This window comes from Halictus rubicundus, chromosome 2 (assembly GCF_050948215.1).
Source record: "Halictus rubicundus isolate RS-2024b chromosome 2, iyHalRubi1_principal, whole genome shotgun sequence".
In the NCBI taxonomy this organism is placed as follows: Eukaryota; Metazoa; Arthropoda; class Insecta; order Hymenoptera; family Halictidae; genus Halictus; species Halictus rubicundus.
This window is the reverse complement of record NC_135150.1, coordinates 3149989-3171642: the sequence shown is the minus strand read 5'-3', so window position 1 is coordinate 3171642 and position 21654 is coordinate 3149989. Positions and strand designations below refer to the sequence as shown.

The window sequence follows — 21654 nt, the reverse complement described above, 5'->3', positions numbered from 1 at the left end:
TAAACCAATGTAAGACAATTTGGGAAATAATCTTCAAAATATTTCAGTTGCTAATTTCAAACATTATCTTACCCAACACCGATTATAGACAACTACAATCAAGAAACGCGAAAAACATACTTGTAAAGTATAATAAATAGTTCGAATAGTACAATATTTCCAGTAACAGGAAAGTAAATAATTCTTTCAAATTAACCAATGTAAGGCACTTTAGGAAATCATTTCTATCAATATTTCTGTCGTATATTTCAAGTACTATTTTTTAAGAGACAGGACTATTTTTTAAGGAGCACGTGAAAAACAGCAACGGTTTCGAATCGGTATAGGCAGCTGAGAAACGCGAATTGGAACAGGGGCGCCACGGATAGTTTCGACCCTGGCTCGCGGTTCTGCGGAGCGGGGGCGGCGGCGACGAAGTGGAAGGCAACTAGGAGGCACCGACAGTAGCTCCCAGACAGTGACTCCGCGCGTAACGGACATGTAACCGGTGGATAGAGCTCGCAGTGTTATGTCATCGGTGACAATTCTTAAACGTCGAAGACTCGAACATCGACGATCGAGCAGGGCAGGGTCAAGGATAACAGTGTAGTTCCCCAAAAAATTCTCTTCGTCGCAAAGAGTTTCTCGAAGGATAAAAGAAAAAAACTCGACGAGAACATCGTTGAACAGAAAAATTCTGTTTCCGAAAGGAAATACCCGGGGACCCTGCAGGGTCGCGACGACCACCGCACGAGTTGAAAGAGGGAGGGACAGTGTAGACCACGGTGGAGAGAGAAGAGCGGCAGGTTCGAGAGAAGCTCGACGGGTCGAACATACTCAGTGCTGCCAGCCGTAAGCTCGACGGAGTCGACGCCGCAAGCTCGATGCAAATCGACGTTGTAGAATTCCCGATGGAAATCAACAGTCGGTGGTGATCATTCGTTGCTCCCGCCGCATGCACGGTGTCACGGTTCGATAGCCGGATAGCCGAACGAACCACCTTGGCGACCAGTGAAATTATCTCTGCTGGAACCACGAGCCCCGGCTCTGGGGTCGGTGTCGTCGAACTCTTGGAACACGTGCGGGGTTCCTCTTATCGCTGGGACAGATAATGGAAGGTTGCTAGGAGGGAGGGAAAGTGAACAAGAAAAAAAGATCTAGCAATTGACGGGAACGTCGTCAACGGAAGCGTCCACGGGAGGAAGAGGAAGAGCAAGAGCAAGAGCAGCGTGGTCAGTGTGTCCGGTGTGGCTAGCTCGCGGAAGTGCCTGGGTCAACAATGTCAATGGCCTTAAGATCGATCGTTGCTTGCTCGAAACCGGCTAGTTTGTTAATGGACGGTGAGAAATTGACTTCGGGGTGAGCCGGGAACCAGCCGCGATCGTCCGTAGCTAATTACTTAGTCGATGAAGCCGTGCGCCACGAGGATATCGTCGAACGGACGACGTTCCGGGAATGTAATCGCGATCGAGAGGACTGCCTACCGCGAGCCACGTACGGTCGATTCTTTATGTACGGTGGATAGTTGAGATAGTGGCCGAAGCCACGGTGCCAGCTCATCATCGACCGGCCGGTGGAAATTTTCGAAACGATTGGAGGGGTGGAAATCGTCGGTGGAAGAAGTCGCCTCGGTGGACGAGTGGCAGAATAATAACAACTCGTTGGATGGAGTGATGAGCGGGGCCCCTGCACGGGGCACAGCGCCCCGTCGTCAAAGACGTCATCATCATCATCATCATCACCACCACCACCATCACCACCATCAGAAGCATCAGAAGCCGGCCAGGGAAGAGGAATCCTCCGAAGAGCAATCAGAAGAGAAACGGCCGAAGGTCAATCCGATCTTCTTGTGGGCCTCGCAACGGGAACAGAGGATCGTCGAGGTGAGGTGCGAGGACTACGACAAGAGGAACCGTATCAAGCTGACGAAAACGGCGCAAGGATGGCGTTCGATACCGAGGACAGCCTCGAACATATACTCGACTGGTTTGGGAGTGACCTTCCAGAAGACGGGCAACGCGAACCCTTCGAATACGTCCGGTACAAGCGACGGGAAAGAGATCGCGAAGCAGACGGAACACGTGGCGATCAATCTGCAACATATCTCCGCGAAAGAGCTGGCGAATGGACGGGCCAACGGTTTAGTCGCGACGAATGCTGTTGTTGGCAGGAAGAGGAGTTACGATGAGATTAATCGAAACACCGAGCACAGAAGAAATTACGGGTTCCCGTTGGATAATTTGCGGAACAATGCGAGAGTCGGTGCGACGTGGGACGAGAAACGTCGAAGGGTGCCATGCTCCGACGACGATGACAAAGAGGACGACGACGACGACGACGACGACGACGACGATGAGGACGAGGATGAGGAAGACGACGATGAAGAAAACGACGTGGACGAGGATGAAGACGAGGGCGAGGACAACGAGAACGAAGACGAGATGGAAGAAGAGAATAGGCTCGAGAAAGACCCGGCGATTGGCTGCGAGAGAAGTAAGCTTGAAAGGTTGCAGAAGGACAAGTTGTTGCAGCCGCGAGTGATTCTGGAGCAGCTACACTTTTCTCAATTGCCCGAGGGCGTTCATCAGAATATCCTTCAGAGCCAAGGAAACGACAAGAAGGGGCAAAATGAAGATGTTATCGTCGCTGAAAAGAAGGCGGTGCTGGATTGTGAAAAACGACTACGCATGAACAAGGCGGGCATTCAAGACATACTGAACATGATAGACGCAACAGCCTCGCCGGTTCTAGCCACCGATACTCCCAGTGCCGATCTCCCGATCGATTCGACGAAAACGTGCGAGGTTCTCAACGAGAATCTCCACGGGAAATCCACCGACAGTAAAATCGTGGACTCGAATTCGATCCTGTTCGAGTTGTCGAATAAAATGAACGAGCAGACGTCGAGAACGAACGTGATCTCCAGCTATCACGGGGAAGACACCGAGAAGCTCGACGATAATCTTGCCGATGATAAAATCGAGATCCACGAGGAGAAGATCTTGCGAAACTACGACGCCGAGAGCGAGGAGGAGAAGAATGATCAGCTGAAGGAGAACGTCGTCCTCGTTTCGATCAAGAACAATTCGAACTCGAAGATGTGCAAAGTCGCGGAGGCGGACGGTGGTCTTGAGAATAGATCGAAGCGTAGATCAAAATCTCGTGTCAAGCACCAAAATATGGTGTCGATGTACGACGACGCGCCGTTGGAAGCGGAGGAGGAGCGGCCGGACGAGCCTGGTGAACCGATCAAAATCGACTACAACGACAGTTCGAAGATTCTGAAAGCACTCCGAAATACTCCGGGGCTTTCGGTGTCTATAACCAGGACGAGCGGTTCGGAAAGTTCGAAAATCAACGGCGCTCCGTCGACGAGACCGCCCTCGAAAGCGTCGTCGTCGAGCAGATCGCCGGATTCGCAGGCGGAGTGCGTCGAGAGGATGTTGAAGAACGCCGATTCCGCGATCGACGCACAAAGGACCGCCTCCTCCACCTCCTCGAAAAACCTCCCCGGATTGTCCATCATCATACCGAGCTACCGCTACAGAAATCCGCACGCGGCCGCGACACATTCGATTTCGCCGAACATGAAAGCCCGCGTCGAGTCTCCGGAGAGCACTGTGAACTTCGCGAAAACCGAGTCGTACCCGGACGAGTCGAAATTGGATGGTTTCCCGCACGAGGAGGAGCACGATGAAAGGGACATGGAGGAGGAGGAGGAGGAGGAGGAGGAGGAGGATGAGGACGACTGTGATTCCCAAGTGCTGGAAGAACTGAGGCGGCAGAAGGCGGACTCGTTGGCCTACGAGTCCGACAGAGATTATTTCCACAGGCGGAGCACGGGGAATTCGGAGGATCGGAAGACACCTCCGGAGAACGCGAAGAATCAGGCTCAGTGGATCAGTTCGAGCAGGAACAGCGAGGCTCAAGCGAAATGCAAATATCAGGATGTTGAACATTTCGACGAGCAGGTGCTCGAGGAGCTGAGGACTCGTGGCACGGTTGTGTCGCCGCAGCCGAGTGGAATTCCGTGTTCCCCAGCTTCCAGGAGACCCTCGTCCGCCTACCTCGAGAGATTGCTGCCTAGTCCTCCTTGTTCGGTGTCGTGTTCGGAGGACGCGAGGAACGACATAACCTTGAAAGGTATTCTGTCTTCGCCGAACCAGTTGGAGACCAGGGATTACGAGAAGCAGAAGGAGAATTCGAGTCGCTGTGATCAAGTACCTAGTGAGCATCGTGTTGTTCGGCTGGACCAGCCGAAGGAAGTCGAGAGGACTAATGCACGGAAAAGGAGCAGAAACTTTCAGGACCGAACGTCCGCGCACAGCCAGGAGATCAGGAGCTCTGGCAAACCGTTGTCCAGCGGCGATATTCACAGTACGTATTATGCGACAGATCGCAGCACAACGAAGAGGCCGATGTCCGCCGAATGGACGGTCGGCAGACAAAGAAACCAGCCGAATCCTTATCAGAAGTTCTCCGGTAAGCGTCGAGTGCACAGTCTGGAGGAGGCGTGCGCCACGTCCAGCAGCACCGACAAGCTTCTGGATCCTGCTACTCAGCTCAGGGAGTTAATCGAGACATCCGGACACCTAATACCGGAGCCTCTTCTAGTGCCAAGGGATTACTTGCCAGGCCTCGCGGCTGCGCCAGCCACCGAAATCCCGAAATTGCTCGCCTCGAGGCCTGAGCTGAGACTACCAGAGGCTCTGGACAGGCCCGACCTCGTCAGAGATCCAGATTTATTGGTGATATCCCTGGCGCATCTTCAACACGTCCTCGACCACGGCGAGGGACCAGTCTCCAGATCACGATCGTCGCATCCGAGAAGTAACAACGGCACTAACAAAGGATCCGGTCACGCGAGCAGCGGACCGAGAAACTCCTCGCAGGCCAAACCTAAGCTCAGCTGCAAACCGATCGGCACGCTTATGCCAGCGCCGATCGATCTGTCCAGTAGCCGACGAACCAGTCCTTATCCGCCGTTGCTCAGGGTGCGAAGCGGATTACTCAAGCAGGAACCGGAAGTGAGCTCCACGGCTAGTTCGCCCGATGACTCGCAACTCTGGCATCCTCTATTCGGCAGGTAATTCTTACTTTTCTTTCCTTCATTCGACTGTAAGATCGATCGTTTTCCTGCATCGGTCCGTTTACGGTCATTCGGTTTGGGCATTTTCCACGGAATAACACCACTCGAATGTATTTTTCGAGACGACGGATATTGTGGTATTATTTCGATCAGTTATTTTGTGTATTTAACACTAAACTTATTGTGGTCGTAGGATCCATTTTTTATTTTGCCATTATTGTCGAACGAGTTTCATTATTCAAGCATACATTATATTATATTTATCTTACACTTTTTACTTTCAGTGCTCGATAGGTGTAGTATTAATGTGTGCATTCGATATACTTATGATAAATGGATTCACAGTGACTCGCATAATTGATCACACCCACTTTAAATCGGAATAACTTTTTCCTGAATGAACCAAACTTCACCAAAACGATGAAAACTACAACTCTTCACAGTTTTTGGCGTGTAACTGCGATTTTCACCATCTTTTACCCATATAATTAATAAACTAATTATCCATTTTCGACGAAATTGTCAATATGTTTATGCATAACATACAGTGTATCCCACGAACTCGGTTCACTTGAATATCTTGATTATTTCAAACAATACGAGAAAATGTTGAAAGAGAAAAGTTGTAGGGTTTAAGAAACTGCATAATATGGTATAAATAATATTCTTACAAGTGGAGACGTAGAGAAGATAGTATATAGAGGTCACCTTTGTTTGTTTTTTTTTTTAATGGAATGTCCAATTTCTTATGCTCGATTTCGATAGATTGGCGTATTCCGAGTGTAAAGGTATCATAGTGTGCTTGTCCTAAAACTTACCGTTGCTGAGATATTTGCCTGTTGTCATGAATAATGTTCTTCGTGAAAAGCCTATGAATGTTTACATTCGACTTAGTGAGCATATCCTTGAATACGTTCCATAATAAAAGTAATAGAATGAAAACAGTCAAATATCTCAGCAACGGCATGTTTTAGGACAAATACACTTTAGTACTTTCATGCTCAGAATACGCCAAACTATCGAAGTGACCTCTATATCTACTCTACGCCTCCATTTGTAAGAATATTATTTATACCATATTATATAGTTTCTTAAACCCTACAACTTCTGTAAGTAACATTTTCTCGTATTGTTTGAAATAACCAAGATATTTAAGTGTACAGAGTTCATGGAGCACACTATATATGAGTGTATAAAACACATTTTTTAAATTTTTTTCAGAAGAGTTGTTGAATCTTTTTTTCACGATTCCGACCAAATGTAATCTTTCCAAAATTTTTATTACACGTTATCTACTAAACTAATCCTTGTAGTTTTGCAAAAAAATTGAAGTCGTTCGGTCCTTTCGTAAAAAGGTTGTTCTGATTTAAATTGAGTGTGATTAATTATGCGAGTTACTTATTTTCGTCCCTTAATGATTTTAAATACGTTGATTTATAAAGCTTCTCTTTTAAAAAGTATCTACTCAATTTTGTCATAAATGCATAAAATTCTTGATCTTGTTAATTCGTTATTTCGTATACATAATTTTACAACATTTTTTTAATCTTTCTAGTTTTTAATGTATCAGAATAATATATCAAGATTGTCTGATATTAAATTAAGCGTTGTTAGCAACGCGTTTTTTTTTTTTTTTTTTTTTTTTTTTTTTTTTTTTTTTTTTTTTTAGTTAGGGTGAAAGTATTATACATACAAGGAGTACTGAAAAGGATTTTTTGGAATGAATTAATAAATGAATTATAACTCCGACAAGTAGTTTACGAAGTGCTCGAAATAGATCGCGCAACATTTCCATGCTTAAATTCGTAATGCGTGTAGGATTGATGCTTGCAAAAAGGAAATACGTAATTTATACGAAGGACATGAAGCTTCGCGACATCTTGACGGGCGCAGTATTAATATAAAACGTGACTTACATCGCGACGCGGGCTATATTCCGCACGAAGAAATCGCGGCGCAACATGTTACAACCTGTAACTTGCAAGTCGGTCGCTCGTTTATTTTATTCAAGACGGAAAAGAACAGTGTAATATCGGAAATACTGACCCGTGTTCCGAGCAGCGATGGGCAGCGTCGAACGCTTTTGTCATTGAAATGCCTGTAAAATACCGAATACTTCTATCGAATGCATAAATCAGTTGACGAATACCTTGGCATTTTGTATTTAATCGTATTATTCATGGAATGTGAAATACTTCTTGTATCAATTTAATCCATATACGTATGCATGGGTCAAAACCTTTTCAAACTATCGCTTCAATATTGCAATGAGCAGTTTAGAAGTGGTCAATTGTGTTTCCTAAAAGTCCAATCTATGTCTGTATAGAGCCCAAATTGCGAATTTCTACCTCATCGTGGAGTAATTTGTAATATTCGGCAGAAAATTCGAATTCTGAAGCAAGTATCACGTCACAAGATGGCTGCCGCTGAAAGATTCTCTTAATTTCGCGAGATTTAGTGTTCGTATCGAAAAAAGGGCTCTATACAGACATAGCAAAGACATGTACAAACACGGTGGTATGCATTTTTAATTGATTACTTACTTATTTCAGACGTAAAATGTCTAGAAAAAAAGGCATAGCGTAACATAGCGTGACAGTCAAGGCCAAATGCCTGCCGGCTGAATACAATACTATACATATATTTACTATGTATATACTATATATTTAGTGTAATACGAGATGCACGTGTGCGTGAGCGGCTTCGCTTCTCTGCATGAGACGCTGAGCCGCGTCGATGTCGCTCGATTGGCAATAGCGATTTCTTCGATTGGCGATAGCATTTTGTTTTCGGCGGCGGCGCTGGGCTTATTGCAGCTTATTGTTAGCGTAACGGAACAGCGTCAGTCGCACAATAAAATCCGGACAGAAAGTATCGAACCTCTTACATTAGTACTATATATTTTTGATCTGATAAAGATACAAATACTTATTTACAGTATCCCATCAAAATACCAAGGTATTCGTCAAATGATTTATGTATTCAATATTTTCCAATTACATAACGATCAAATATAATATCTAAATATGTATATTTCGCGTTCAAAAAAAAATTGCAAACTGATAAGACATATTTGTTATTCGAATAGTTTTTGATATGCTTTTATTTCGTCGAACGGTTCGTATTGTATAACTATACTAGAATTTCCTCTGTCTTTCGGCCGGTGTCAATGGAAACGTGACCGCGCGAGAGCACATTCGAACTTTGAAAACCACGTTAAGTATATGGCGGTGAACACAGACGGGCAATAATTTGAATAGGCTTAAAGCGTAGGAGTGCTCGCATTGTCTTACGTATTCGCGAGCGAAGCGGAACGAATCGAAACGAAACGGAACGCTTTTCAGCTACATCCCCCCCCCCCCCCGGGAGACATTATTCGATAAAGATAATTATGCATGGCTATTTTATTTACCTTCTGGTATGCCAACGAAGAGAGGAAAATATTGTATGAAATATGTTGGGATGAAATACGTCTGGTTCTGTGCGACGACGACTGTAATTAATGCGAAAGCGAGGGGCGGGGAGGGAAGAACGAAAAGGGGGAAAAATACGCCATCATGAAAAGCATATAAAATTGAGAGTCCATGGATTAACCTCGCTCTCTCTCTCTCTCTCTCTCTCTCTCTCTCTCTCTCTCTCTCGCCCCCTCTTTCTCTCGCTCTTTCTCTCTCTCTCTCTCTCTCTCTCTCTCTCTCTCTCTCTCTCTTTGCATCTGCAATCTGCATCTAGAAGCAGAATTAACTTGCAGACGCAACGTTGCCAGTTAAAAGGAAGATGTTCAAGCTAAGCTAGGGACACTTGAACCATTGTGTGACCGCAGGAAATCTTTTCTCAAAAGCAAAAAGATATTTAATTTGAGGAAGTAATTGTCAATTGGTTCTAAGTGCTCTCTTCCCTTTCCCCGTCTCCACAAAAATGTAAAATTGGGTAATACATGCGAGACACAGAGATCTAACGTACCTTTGTGTACTTGACTGTGATATTGGAATTTAGAATTGGAATTATGACAAAATTTTGATTAATCGATGCGGTCGTCGGTCGATTCTACACATCGCTTTCAAAGAAGTATTAACTAATTCTAATATTCAAAATACATAATTCATGGAAGTAATTTTTGATTGATTCTAAGTGTTCTTTTCCTCCTTCACCTTCTTCTTAAAAAAAAAAAAGTAAAATTAGTTAATACATATGAGACGCAATAATCTAACACATTCAACTACGATGTTGTGTAATTTCGAGGGTAGGGTATAGGCCGGATAAGATGATCAAAAGTGTCCCTAACCAAATGGATTTTTGGTCACTATCATTCGATAGGGCTCTCAAAGAAAACCCTCTAACAAATTTCAAATCAGTACCCCTACCATAAGGGTAATTATAATGTGGACTTGGTTTTAGTGAATTATGCTCTATTTCTCCTGTTCTGGGCAACAAAAATACACGAAAAAATTCATGAACGCCTAATAGCAAACACAACTGCGATTTTTTCAAAATTTTTGGTTGCAAAATCGATTTTTTTAAAAATCCGGAAGCATAAAATTGCCGATTTTATATTAAGTTTTCAGTTGACCACATTTACATTATTATTTTAGTTGTGTCGCATTGTGATCATTAATGTGTATTTTTTCAGACTTTTCGGATTATGCAAACACGTTTAAAAAAATTGAAAATCTCGAAAAAGTAAAAAAAGTTCATATTTCGAAATGAAGTTTTGGAGATACCAGTTTTATAAAAATTCAGTAGTTAGATATTATCTAATATATTATATAATATAAGAATTTTTTGCGAAATGCATTGTAATAAAAAAAAAATGGAAATAAATATTTTCGATGTTTTTTTTATATTTTTGTAGGTGTCTTATGTAATATTAAACGTTTTATATAAGGTTTTCTTTTACTATTTTAGAATGTCATATTGCACAAACAATAATTAATTGCTATCTTGACGCCAACTTTTTAAATGAAAAAATAAATGTTCGTATAATATTCAGTAATCTAAAAAAAAAGAATTGTGTGTTACTTTCAAATATATTCTAGAAACAGGCAGGACATTCTACTCGAAGACTCCAGTCGTCAGTGTGAACAGAAATGATATATTGCATTCGCAAGACATTGTTGCAATCGACAATTAAATATGAATAGCTATTAAGATAGCTATCGTTCACTCAATGATGAAATGTTAAGCGCGATCAACTACGCAAATTCCGCGTTATTTCATATGTTGTAGAAGATATTAATTACATACTTGCATAGAACAGGAACGGGTATTAGGTTTTTGCGTATGAAATGTTCAATTTTAAAATGTAAATGTTATGAAACGATTTGAAATACTATTACAGTTTATACGTTTATTACACATATGTCTACCATTTTAAGGTACAAAACTGACCTTTAAGGTACTATCATCAGATTTTATTTAGATATATAATCTTACTCTTAAGTATAGTTTATTATAACGACAATCACACAAAGTGGAACATATTAACGATAGCATTATGTGATGTTCGGTAAAAATATGGTGTTAAATGAACATACTATGAACGCACCATACATCGATTGTAGAAAAAATTCCAAAATGGAGGTGACAATCTCGTAAATAGAGAACGTGCCCAGAATCCAGTAACTTGTAATTCGTTGACAAAATATGTTGATTATAATGGTGCGTAATTGTATTTAGAAAAACATTATGTTTGTTTAACGTTACAGTTAAAAATTGAACATTTCACAGACAACAACTTAATAAAAAAAAACTTGACATACACTTTACAAAAACCAGGACCGAAGAAAAAATTATTTCACCGCTCATGGTTCTTATTAACTTGTGACAAAAAGAATTTAATCATACAATAATAAGAAAATAGTTTTTTATTATTTTAACAGCGTGATGAAATTTTCGCTTTATTGTATAATAATGCACACGGGAATACGCCAGATCTGTATTTCAAACTCCATACTGCTAACACTCTAAGAGCTCCTAAAAGTATTGGATATTTTTGTAATTGTCATCCATTATACCATTACAAAAAAATAAAAAAAAAACATTTCACATAGAATCATCTTCTCTTTCATTGTGCTTTTAACGTGCTAAAAGTCATTGCAAGAATACAAATCATATTCTGATTATTTGATATATTATATGTCACATTTTTAATTGACATATGCAGAGTATGCATTTAAGACAAAAATAAGTAGATCAAGTAAGTACCAAACATTCAAATATTTTTAAATAACTTTAAACTCTGTTACATTACATTTGATTTGTTAAAATTATTGAAAAAAGAAACGCAGTTCTAATTTAACTCCTGGTTTTTGCAATCGATGCAGACAATTTTTGTTTTGTATAAAAATTCACAGTCTAATTATACGTATAGTCCGACATTCAACAGTAACTTCAAAGCAGTATAATGTTTCCAACATGCTTTGTCAACAAATTTCAAATTTTTCAATTCCGTTACGACAGAATGTAAATTTTTTAGTAGTCCATGTTGGTAAATTGACGATTAATAAATGAACGATCCCAAAGGCAACACATATAGCGTTTCTTGATCAAAACGCTTGGCAACATTGTCGTCAAAATCGAACATTTTCAAAGCAACAACCTAATCCCAAAGACATAAAACTCCGTAAACGACAGCCTTGCGATACAGTGTTTACCCTATATATGTTCCAAATTCCTAGCCGATAAAAGTCCCAGAACTATCCCCCCACTGTCACGGGGTATACCCCATTTTCTACGTTCAGCGTGGATCAAAGAATAGTATCTCCTGGCCGATATATGTTCCTGGATATACCCGTGTTTTGGACATATATTCAGCAACCACGGTAATGGGGAACATACACAGCGCCAACGTTAATTTCGAGCAAATTAGAAAAACAAGAATGAAAATCGTTCGCGATTCAGTCGAACGAGAGCTTAAATGCCTATTTTTGTCTGCTGTTTGTGCCACACCGGCCGCGGTGAAGCAATTCGTCGCTGCGAGGATGATCGAAAGCATTTCCGTCGGCACGCGTTCTCGCTTTTCGATCATGATCCGTCGTCCGTACCACGAAGGACAATTAAATTTCAATCCACCCACTCGCAGCATCCCCGGACAATGAAATTTCTATTGGGGATCGACGCGATGCGATGAGCGGAAACGTACACGGTGCCGCGATACTTGACGCATGCAGAACGGGAAAACCGGAGAGACGGATGTCAGGGTGTTTCGCGAGTCCGCGGCGACGAAGGTGGCGCGTTGATACGGACAACACGGCCGGTGATAGCGCGATCATTTGCATTTTAATACCGGTACACCCCGGCGATAACACGCTCTGTATCTCGCAGACTCCCAGCCCCGGTCTGTCAGCCCGCTTATAACGAACCGATCGATCCACATACGTACACGGCCGCCGTTTAAATATTTAAACGAGATCGAACGCCGTAAATTGCTCCTCCGCTACCTCCCACGTCGAACGAGCGAGCCGTGACCGTCGCGCTTCTTCTTCCTCGCGATGCCAATTAGCTGGGACCATTCGAAATTCGAGGTTTCCCACGAATCGTTCACCGAGATACGCTCATTTACTCGACAGCCAACGATTCCCGAGTAGTGAAAATAGTATATCAGTACTCTCGATGTAATTTAAACTTCTCACCGTTTTGAATTGCACTGGAAACGCATCAAATCTACTGGCTACCAATATGCAATACGATCGCACAATCGGAGCTATAAATCCAGTTTTACGAATTTCCGAATAAAACTTTCCGGCAGTATTCCATTAATGGAATGTGCCCATTTTTGAAAACTCAATTTCTCTTGTTTCACCAAAATCCGCAAACATTTCCAATTCGGCGTGGATAATAAGCCTACTCGATCAATGGAATAATTGGTGAAGGGAAATGCTTCGATCTCATAGATCAGAGCATTCGTTCCAAGACGAGGAGCCCAAATTTCTGAACTTTCTAGCAGTTAATGCAAGAATATCGAGACCAAAGTAGATCAAGTGTCTCTCGCACCTTCTTATTCGAAGAAGGGAAACGTCCGGCGTATTAATGTTCGCGAACCGCGATTCGGACGGGACTGGAATAGAATTGGTAGGTGGTTTTCAGACCAAGCTGAAGTTCGGGCATTATCAGAGACAGACGCGGTGCGGTGGATCGCGCCAGAAATCGTGTATCGGGTTGTTAGCCGGCGTTCTTCTCACGAGGTGGTCGAATTCTGATGAGCGATCTTGTAACACACCGCTTCTAATTGGTGATCGAGACTTCTCTAATTAGGACTGCGTGTTCCACGATCAGCAATTGGCACGACACGAAAGTGGGTCGTGGCTCCGCGTTTCGCCCTACGTTCGTTGTCTACGCGGCGCTGTCGACGACGCTGTTGCGCAAGCCAGATATATATATATATATTTCAAATTCATAGTCCTCGTCTTGCTACCACAGGGATTGATAAAGACGTCCTTCGCGCGAGCGTTGTTCGTCTTCTGAGAGAAAGACGAAAATAGTTTGTCGGTTTTTTTTTTAAACTTCAATCCTGTTTTCGCAACCCAATTAACGATTCTTTCGCGTTCGAGTTCACGGGCCAGATATCTCGCGACATTTCTTCGAAAGTCTGCGACTCCGGACGAGACGTTTCGTCACAATTTTCTTTTGTCCAACGCTGTGGACGAGATGTCACGACTTTGGAATTTATTATGCTTTACCACTTTGCGGTTTGACGGACTTCAGTCGGAATATTCTGCCTGTGCGAATACGACCGACATCCTTGTGGTTATTGTATCTACATTTGATGTTTTTTCGCGGAAGTTAGACATGGACATAACATAAGTTTCGTATTTCAAAAATTCTCGTCATTTATTTGAATCTATAATTCTGATTCGTGTAATCATTGAGATAATATTAATTATTCAACGAAAGCTCGATAAATATTCTGGTTACAGTGAACGCAACCATAAAGCGATTATCAGATAATGGGAAAATCTTGCACAGAAGAAAATATTTTTGTTTGAATAAATTGGACGAATGGACAAGAAAGGGGAGTAATAATAATAATAATTTAAAAAATAATTATTATTATTAATAATGAATAGCTATAGCTTTATTAATAGCTTAATCATTTAAATAGCGTGCACATAATGTACAGGAATATTAAATTCATTTGAAGTTTCTTCTATTTTGCATTTCCTCCCATTTTTGCCATAAATGCATAAAATTCGCGATTCAGTTGTGAGATGAAAAATTAATTTACAATTATATCTCGTCCAAAAGTCTAAAGAAATTCAATACATTTTTTGTTAAATCTTATAACATTAGATTTTGAAACATTTAGTTAGCTACTATTGTAAATAAAATTATATTAATGACATCTTTCTTTGTAGAAAATTTCACAATCGAAAACACCAAAAATTGAGATTATTTTCGGAAAATTAAGCATGCAGTCTAATTCGCTTATTCCTTTTCAAATATTTTAATCGTAAAAACTTAATATCATTTTAAATAATCTGTTTTTAATAGGCATAGCTGTACAAAAATTGTTGATCATCATTATCAGTTAATTATGAAAGTACCCAAAACATAAGCAGTACCGCTTCAGATTAAATTATAATTATACTGCATCATTAATAAACACGTGGAACGGAATACTATAAAAAACACACTTTCCTTATAAATGAGACATTATTAGATAGCGGATTTAATGCATTTATGACAAAAATATGTAGGTGTAATTTAAAACAGCAAAAACATTAGAAGAATTTAAAAATACTGTTATATCATTCTCAACCTATTAATAATATTAAAAAAGAAAATAAATTTCTATTTCGCTCCAGCTTGTTGCAATTCGGGTAGAAAATTTTTATTTTGCACAAAGATCCGCCGACTGGAAATTATCCCCTTGAGTTACCGGATGGTGGTCGCGTTCTTAATTAAACCGTAATGAAAATAATTTTGGAGTTCCCAAGTTTTCCTTCATTTCTATGGAAAAGTCGTTACCTTCGTTCCAACGTAAGTCATTATCTCCCTGAATTCTTCCATTGTCCCCATTACGTCTTATTATATCGTACTCATTAAACTTACCTTCATTGTCGGCGCAATAATGCGATTCATAGCCGGCAAAAAACTTTTATTTCGAATTTGCCCCGCTGTGCGAAAGACATGATACGAAAACACGATAGGAAATGACAATTAATTTGTGACCTTGAGATATCAGTGGTCAATTGATCATGAAATATTTTGCTTGCATAGGCAACAAATATCGAATGAAAAACAAGCGAAACAAAGACTGTACGAGATTCGAATCTCTGTTTACGATCATCGTTTAGATAGATAGTAACAAATTTTTGTGGAACAACATATACTTCCCTATTCAAAAATATGATAAATGTTTATGGAAAGGTAGCTACCTCCAATTTCGATAACTTTTTAATATATTGTAAAGACCCTAACCCTAAGTAGCGTTGTAAAGGTTCTAGTCGGCGGTCGTTGTTTATTAAAAAGTTAGGAACAAAAATATTTCTTTGAGACAGTTCATTTAATTTTATTTATTCATTTATGTCTTTTATCGCGCCTAATCTCTCATCAAAGTCAAACATCTTTTTAAAAATAAATTCAGATAAATAATGATCGAAATGTTTCAAATCCAGACCAACCAAGGATTAGGAATTCAAGATAACACGAAGCTTCGGATTAGGTTTCAAAACCGATTGAATTTCATAATTAACAATCGTGTATTATGACGTAAAGTCATAGGTGAAAGAAGGTGTTTATCAGTTCTGCATCCCCACTCACACACATTCATAACCAGTGTCGCCAGATGAAGGGAGGGAGCACGAATCGAGGGGAAAAAGCCTCTCTCTGCCAATACTGGAGTATGCACGACAGAGACGGAACGCGTCATGTGACCACGTCGCGACGTAAGCGTGGGGAATAGCGCGATAGAAACGGAAATTAGAGTGGGAAAACAAGTCTTTATCTGGCGACACAGTGCTCAACCCAAACATAACCCAAACCAATACAAACATGTCGAAAACGTTGAAAATATCATATTCATATAATATCAAGTACCATCTTTACGAATATCTCGGAATTTGCATACGACCGCCTTTTATATGCGCTGGAGAAGGTTGTAGGGAATAATGACCTTGAGAACGTATGTGCCGTTGGTTATGAAAGTGGTGTGTAAAAATTCCAATCAAATTGATCTTCTTGCTTGTTATGTACTACGACGTTTGATTTTACTAATAATTATATAATGAAGTGGAAAATTGTATACTTGTAATGTATTGTATTGTTATTATGTATTATATGTTATCAAGGTAAAATATTTTTTATCAAATCAGACGCGAAAGTCGAAATATTTTGAAGAAAGAAGACGTGACAATTCACTTTCATAATCAACGGCATATATTTCAAGGCCATCGTAGTCGAAAATGGCTCTCCTTTTGTAAACATTTACCAAAACAGTTACGTAACATCTTTCAATTGCTCAATACTTGTGACTTTGTCTTTGTAGACAGTTGATTTAATATGACTACGTATGTACATAAAAACCGAATGAATTTAAATATTTATTTTAGAGTTGATTATTTTTCTATGGATACGACTGATGTGGCAATACGAAGTGTGTCAACATATTACGGGAAAGAATGTGATAAAATTAGTGGAATTAATTGAAAAATGTCCATGTCATGAAAAGGACATAGACTCGTATCTGATTTCATTTGTTAAATAATAGTCATGTTTAAGTCTCTTGAAGTATGTATCAGACAGTTTTCTTCACGTCTCGTTTCCAAGCGAATATATTCTTGTCAATTAAGAATGAATTTTTACAGTACCGTTGCTACTTAAAAAGGTTTTATATTTTTACCCTCTACTAAAATCGTAAGTTACTATTATACTATCACATAAAATAATATTCAATTTTCGTTATATTGGACTAGCATAGAAATGTTGTAACCTTTTTGGTATTGTTAGATTTAGATTGTTAGAGTTAGATTCAGCTTTTGTTCAAATTACTCTTGTAATTTATTTTATTGGACGTGTGAAACCTGCAATCAGTAACAGTCTTCAACTACGTACTTCCAAGGTCATGTACGTAAGACATTAATTGCTTGAAATCACCTTCTAAATCAACTAGCAAAGTTTCAATTTCTTAAATTAAAGTATCATCATCATTCTAACAAATGAGTAATACCAGGATTAGATTCTATGACCCTAGAAAACCCTAAAACCGTTCTGTTCGTAATTAACAATGTATAATTAACAGAGACATGAATTTTGTCCAACTTTTTGCGATTCTGGTCCACTGTGTGCCGCGCCGGGTCGAGTCGGTTCGGTAGCACGGCAAAAGAATACGAGTGAAATCGAACCGATCGAAGAGATGTTTGCATTTCACGGCGGTTAGACACGAGGTACAGCAAATGGATATTTTATTGTGGCACACGGTGGTACATGGTCGCGATGCCGTGGTACTGTTTCAAACGCCCTTTCGCTCCGGCGGAGCACTTGTGTAAATAGCATTAGGATGCTACACTCCGCGTTCGCGATGAGCGGACGGCTTTAATGAGAGGGAGAGGTATTAAAGGAGGGTTCTCATGTGACGACACGAGCGTCCATCGATCGTGCCATGCCGACGGGAATTCGAAATCCGCAGGCCACCGACGTGACGCGACGCGACGCGACGCGACGCGACGCGATGGGGGAGTGTAGGAAATTAAAATCAAAGCTCGTTGAATGTTTTGCCGGCGGACTCGTTCTTCTCGACCGAACGACGGAATTGTTTCCGTGGCGATGCGGCAAAATTACGTCTATCCTGACCCGTATTTTACTCCACACTAAATATTCCCGCAGATTAAACCGCGTTCCCAATAAATCCTCCCCAACCCTCCTTTTTTTTCTTTCCTTTTTCGCCCGCAACCGAGATACAGGTGACAAACGATTTTCTTTTTCTCCACACGTTCGCTCTACCGTTCCGTTCGATTGTCAATTAATTTTTTATATGCTCCGAAAGGAAGGTGCATTTTTCGTGGGTCGCAGGTGCTTTATACGTTGACATATTGAAGCTCTGCCGCAAATGAACGAACAACGAAGCGTTAATTTGTGTCACAAGTAATATTTAGTAATATGTAGGTGAAACGATTTGATTAAAAGCTTTTTGTTGTTATTGATGGAGAGACTGTTCATTAAATTATAATCTGCTTTTTGATAACATTAGCGTTAAATACCTATACACTTAATTTACATTTTACGATAATTAATTGTAACATACAATCAGTTGTAAAACCAGATTTGACATCCAGATTAACTCCAATATATTAATGTATATTAATATATTAATTTATTAATGTTACTTATATCATTAATATTATTAATATTATTATCTAAATCATACTTAATGTTAAATAATATTTAAAGTATGTATTGATTTTTTTGATTTCATTATTGAGCAAAGGATACTGTATATTGTCAACTGGAAACTGTTAGGATGTCTTTTATATTGAGTATTAGTTACTTTACATATTGTAATAAATAGTAATTTTAAAGTTTTGCGGTGTTCAAATGAAGAAACAGAAATTACTCAAAATATGTCGATGACCTGGAGATGACCTCAAGATCTCTTTTTTTTTCTTCCATTCCGAATAAAACTGTGATTATTGAACCGTGGGTTCTCTGCGTTTAAATACGGCAAAAATCAGTAGGTGAAACATGAAACGGTGAAAACGTCAGTAGAATTAATACTGTTGCCTCCACTTTCAACTTATTAGAATTGTTAGAGGGAGAAATATATTCTTTTTCAACCTCTAGTCTAGTGACAGTGATACCTTAGCTAAACGCCACCAGCTCTTTCGTTCTACCTTTTTCAGCGTTAGTGCCAATTCACTTTTTTGCGTCCAAGATGCAAATGATTTACTACGAAATATTTTCAGTCGGTATGAACAGCGTTTCTCGCCAACGATAGCAAACACAGTAAGAAATAGTAGATCGCTTATTGGTAAACCTCGCGCGGTGTTTCTTGCCAAAGAACCAGTTTCGCGATCCAGAGACTGTAGCCGCACCGGCTTCAGTTCGGCAAAGAAACGGGCCCTGTTTTGTTTTTTTTTTCAGGCGAAGTTGCACCAGAATTTGACCGTGCCGACATGAAAAATCGTGTATCGACGTGTCTATCAAAGATAGCCGAGAATCACGAGGTCGGACGCGATTCACGAAGCATCCAGTTGGATCGGTCGATGCACGTCGGCCCTGAAGGCCTACGTACCTTACCTCGCCTACGTCCACGCCCACGTTTCCACCGCGGAAAGGGAGAGAGATGGAGGGATAAAAAGTAAAAGACGACAAAAACTTGTCTCTATCTCTCTCTTCATCTGGATCTCTGTATCCCTCCCTTGTCCCTCCTATCGTATATTCTCTTTCCGTTTATCCGAGCCTCTTCAAATTCTTCCTTTCTTATTACCTCACTCCTGTCCTCCTTTAACATCTCTCTCTCTCTCTCTCTCTCTCTCTCTCTCTCTCTCTCTCTCTCTCTCTCTCTCTCTCTCTATATATATATATATATATATATATATATATATATATTTTATATATTTTTTTCCTACAATATACTTCTAATCGGTTTTTCCTTCTCTACCGTACCGCTGTTTTCTCTTTGTCCCCTACATCGGTCATCGAAAAAAGTGTAGGTGTTGTTAACGGAGATAGAAGCAATGATTTTAGTCAGGCCTCGAAATCTACAGTTATCTTCTGTTTTTTTTTCTTTTAATATTCTGTGTGAACTGCTGTATGTCTTCTGAAATTCCTGAAATGTGTTCAGGAAATCCGTTCCTCTGAAATATTTATGAAAAGAATTATCACGTTTCGACTGTTCTTCAAGAAGTGCTCTCATTGGACTGATATTTTAGAATCTGTACTATAAAAACTCCATGGAATCTTCCTTTTGGAACGTTTATTAAAATGGTTTGCATAAAATAAATGGAGGAGCGAAATTTTTGAGTGCTAGTTTTATTTAACAATATAATTCATCATTAGAAAGCGGATTTTACGCATTTATGACAAAAATAAGTAGGGTGTAATTCGACACAGTGAAAACATTACAGGAATTTAAAAATACTGTTATATTATTTTCGACCTACTGAACATATTCAGAAAGAAAATATATTTCTATTTCAATCCAGTTTGTTGCAAATTGGGTAGAAAATTTTTATTTTCCTTAAGGATCCGCTGTCTATTCATCATATAATTTATAAATTTATTGTATAGGTGGTACGCAAATCGTAACAGTAATAATTTATAATTTCAATAGAAATGTTGGATAGAAAAGACTTTTTTGTTCTTTTTTAAATACAAACATAGACATTGCTTACTACAGATAATACAATATAGTATGATAATATATTACGTATATTTTTATGATAGAAAACATGAATTCTAGATACTTATTCGTATGTTATTTAACCCGTTGGCATCAATGGACAAAATATATTGTGTCACGCAATATGGTTTATGATATGCTTTACATATTTTCAGAACTTTCAGGAAACAATAAAATACGAAGATTACTATAATATTATATATTTTTATCTCGTTTTCTACTAGAACTGTTGATACATGACGTACGATTCTTTTAGAGTTTATATTATAGTAATTAATGTCTTATTTCAATAATTTACTCCATCGAGGTTAGTCGACTCGCTCAAGAATTTTTCCAGAGATTCAATTAGTCAATTTCCTAGTTTTTACATCACAACTAAGTTACATATTATATTACTAGAACACTTTACAATTAACCCTGTTTGCAGGCTAATGCGAGACTCTTGTAAAAGTATAAATATCACGGGTGTATCAAAGCTTACAGTAATTGATCTTATCGGTAAACTAAGTTTTTATTAGTTTTTTTTTTTTATTGTAAAGATATATAGTCATGTGATAAAGCTTGCTCCTAGTTTATTTTTACCTTCCAATTGGTTTAATAAAGTATACTCATAGTTTGTTTTTATCTATCGTGATGTATCAAGTATACATATGTAAAGACATGATATCTGGTCTATTCACATTCTATTCGAAATGTGTGGTGCTTACTTAATTTTCAGTAAGTTAATTTTTAGTTTGTTTTTCTTGCAATTTCTAATAGTTTTGTTGTCCTTTATTTAATTATTTTCAAACATATTTCAATATATGGCAAATTTTTTTCATAAAGCTTACTCTACTTATAATTCGTTTCTTGACTTATTTTATGATAAACTCGTTATTTTTATTTACTTAAACTAGGGTAAACAACAATGTTATTTGCCGGATGACCAGATATTCTTTTATAAAATTTATACTTCAGATACTAAACGATATTAATATTAAATTGTTTAAATATAACCTCTATGATCAAACTAATACATATATATTTTATAAGAAAAAAAAACTAAAACTACCATTGTTGATAAGCTAGTCTAGACATTTAATTAGTATTAATTCTTTCTAATATGTAATTACGAAAACTCCACATTCAATTTTCAAAAATTTCCAATCTGATAAAATAACAATATGATTGATATCAGTATATATTTAGTAACTTTAAAATTAAAAGTTAATATAAATTTCACAATGAACGGACGCTCAATTCCATAATGTAA

General features: G+C 39.2%; 1 protein-coding gene across 2 annotated transcripts in view; it reads left to right on the top strand.

The window, feature by feature from the left end:
• Positions 1-428: 428 nt before the first annotated feature.
• The window catches only part of LOC143363809 (uncharacterized), a 54805-nt gene continuing 33579 nt past the window's right edge, over positions 429-21654 (top strand). Inside the window, exon 1 of one of the 2 annotated variants that reach the window (XM_076804344.1) lies at positions 429-5065. In XM_076804344.1, coding sequence (XP_076660459.1) covers positions 1653-5065 — 3413 coding nt within the window. In that variant the 5' untranslated portion in view covers positions 429-1652. The remainder of the gene's footprint in view (positions 5066-21654) is intronic. The other variant, XR_013083919.1, reaches the window with a different exon arrangement.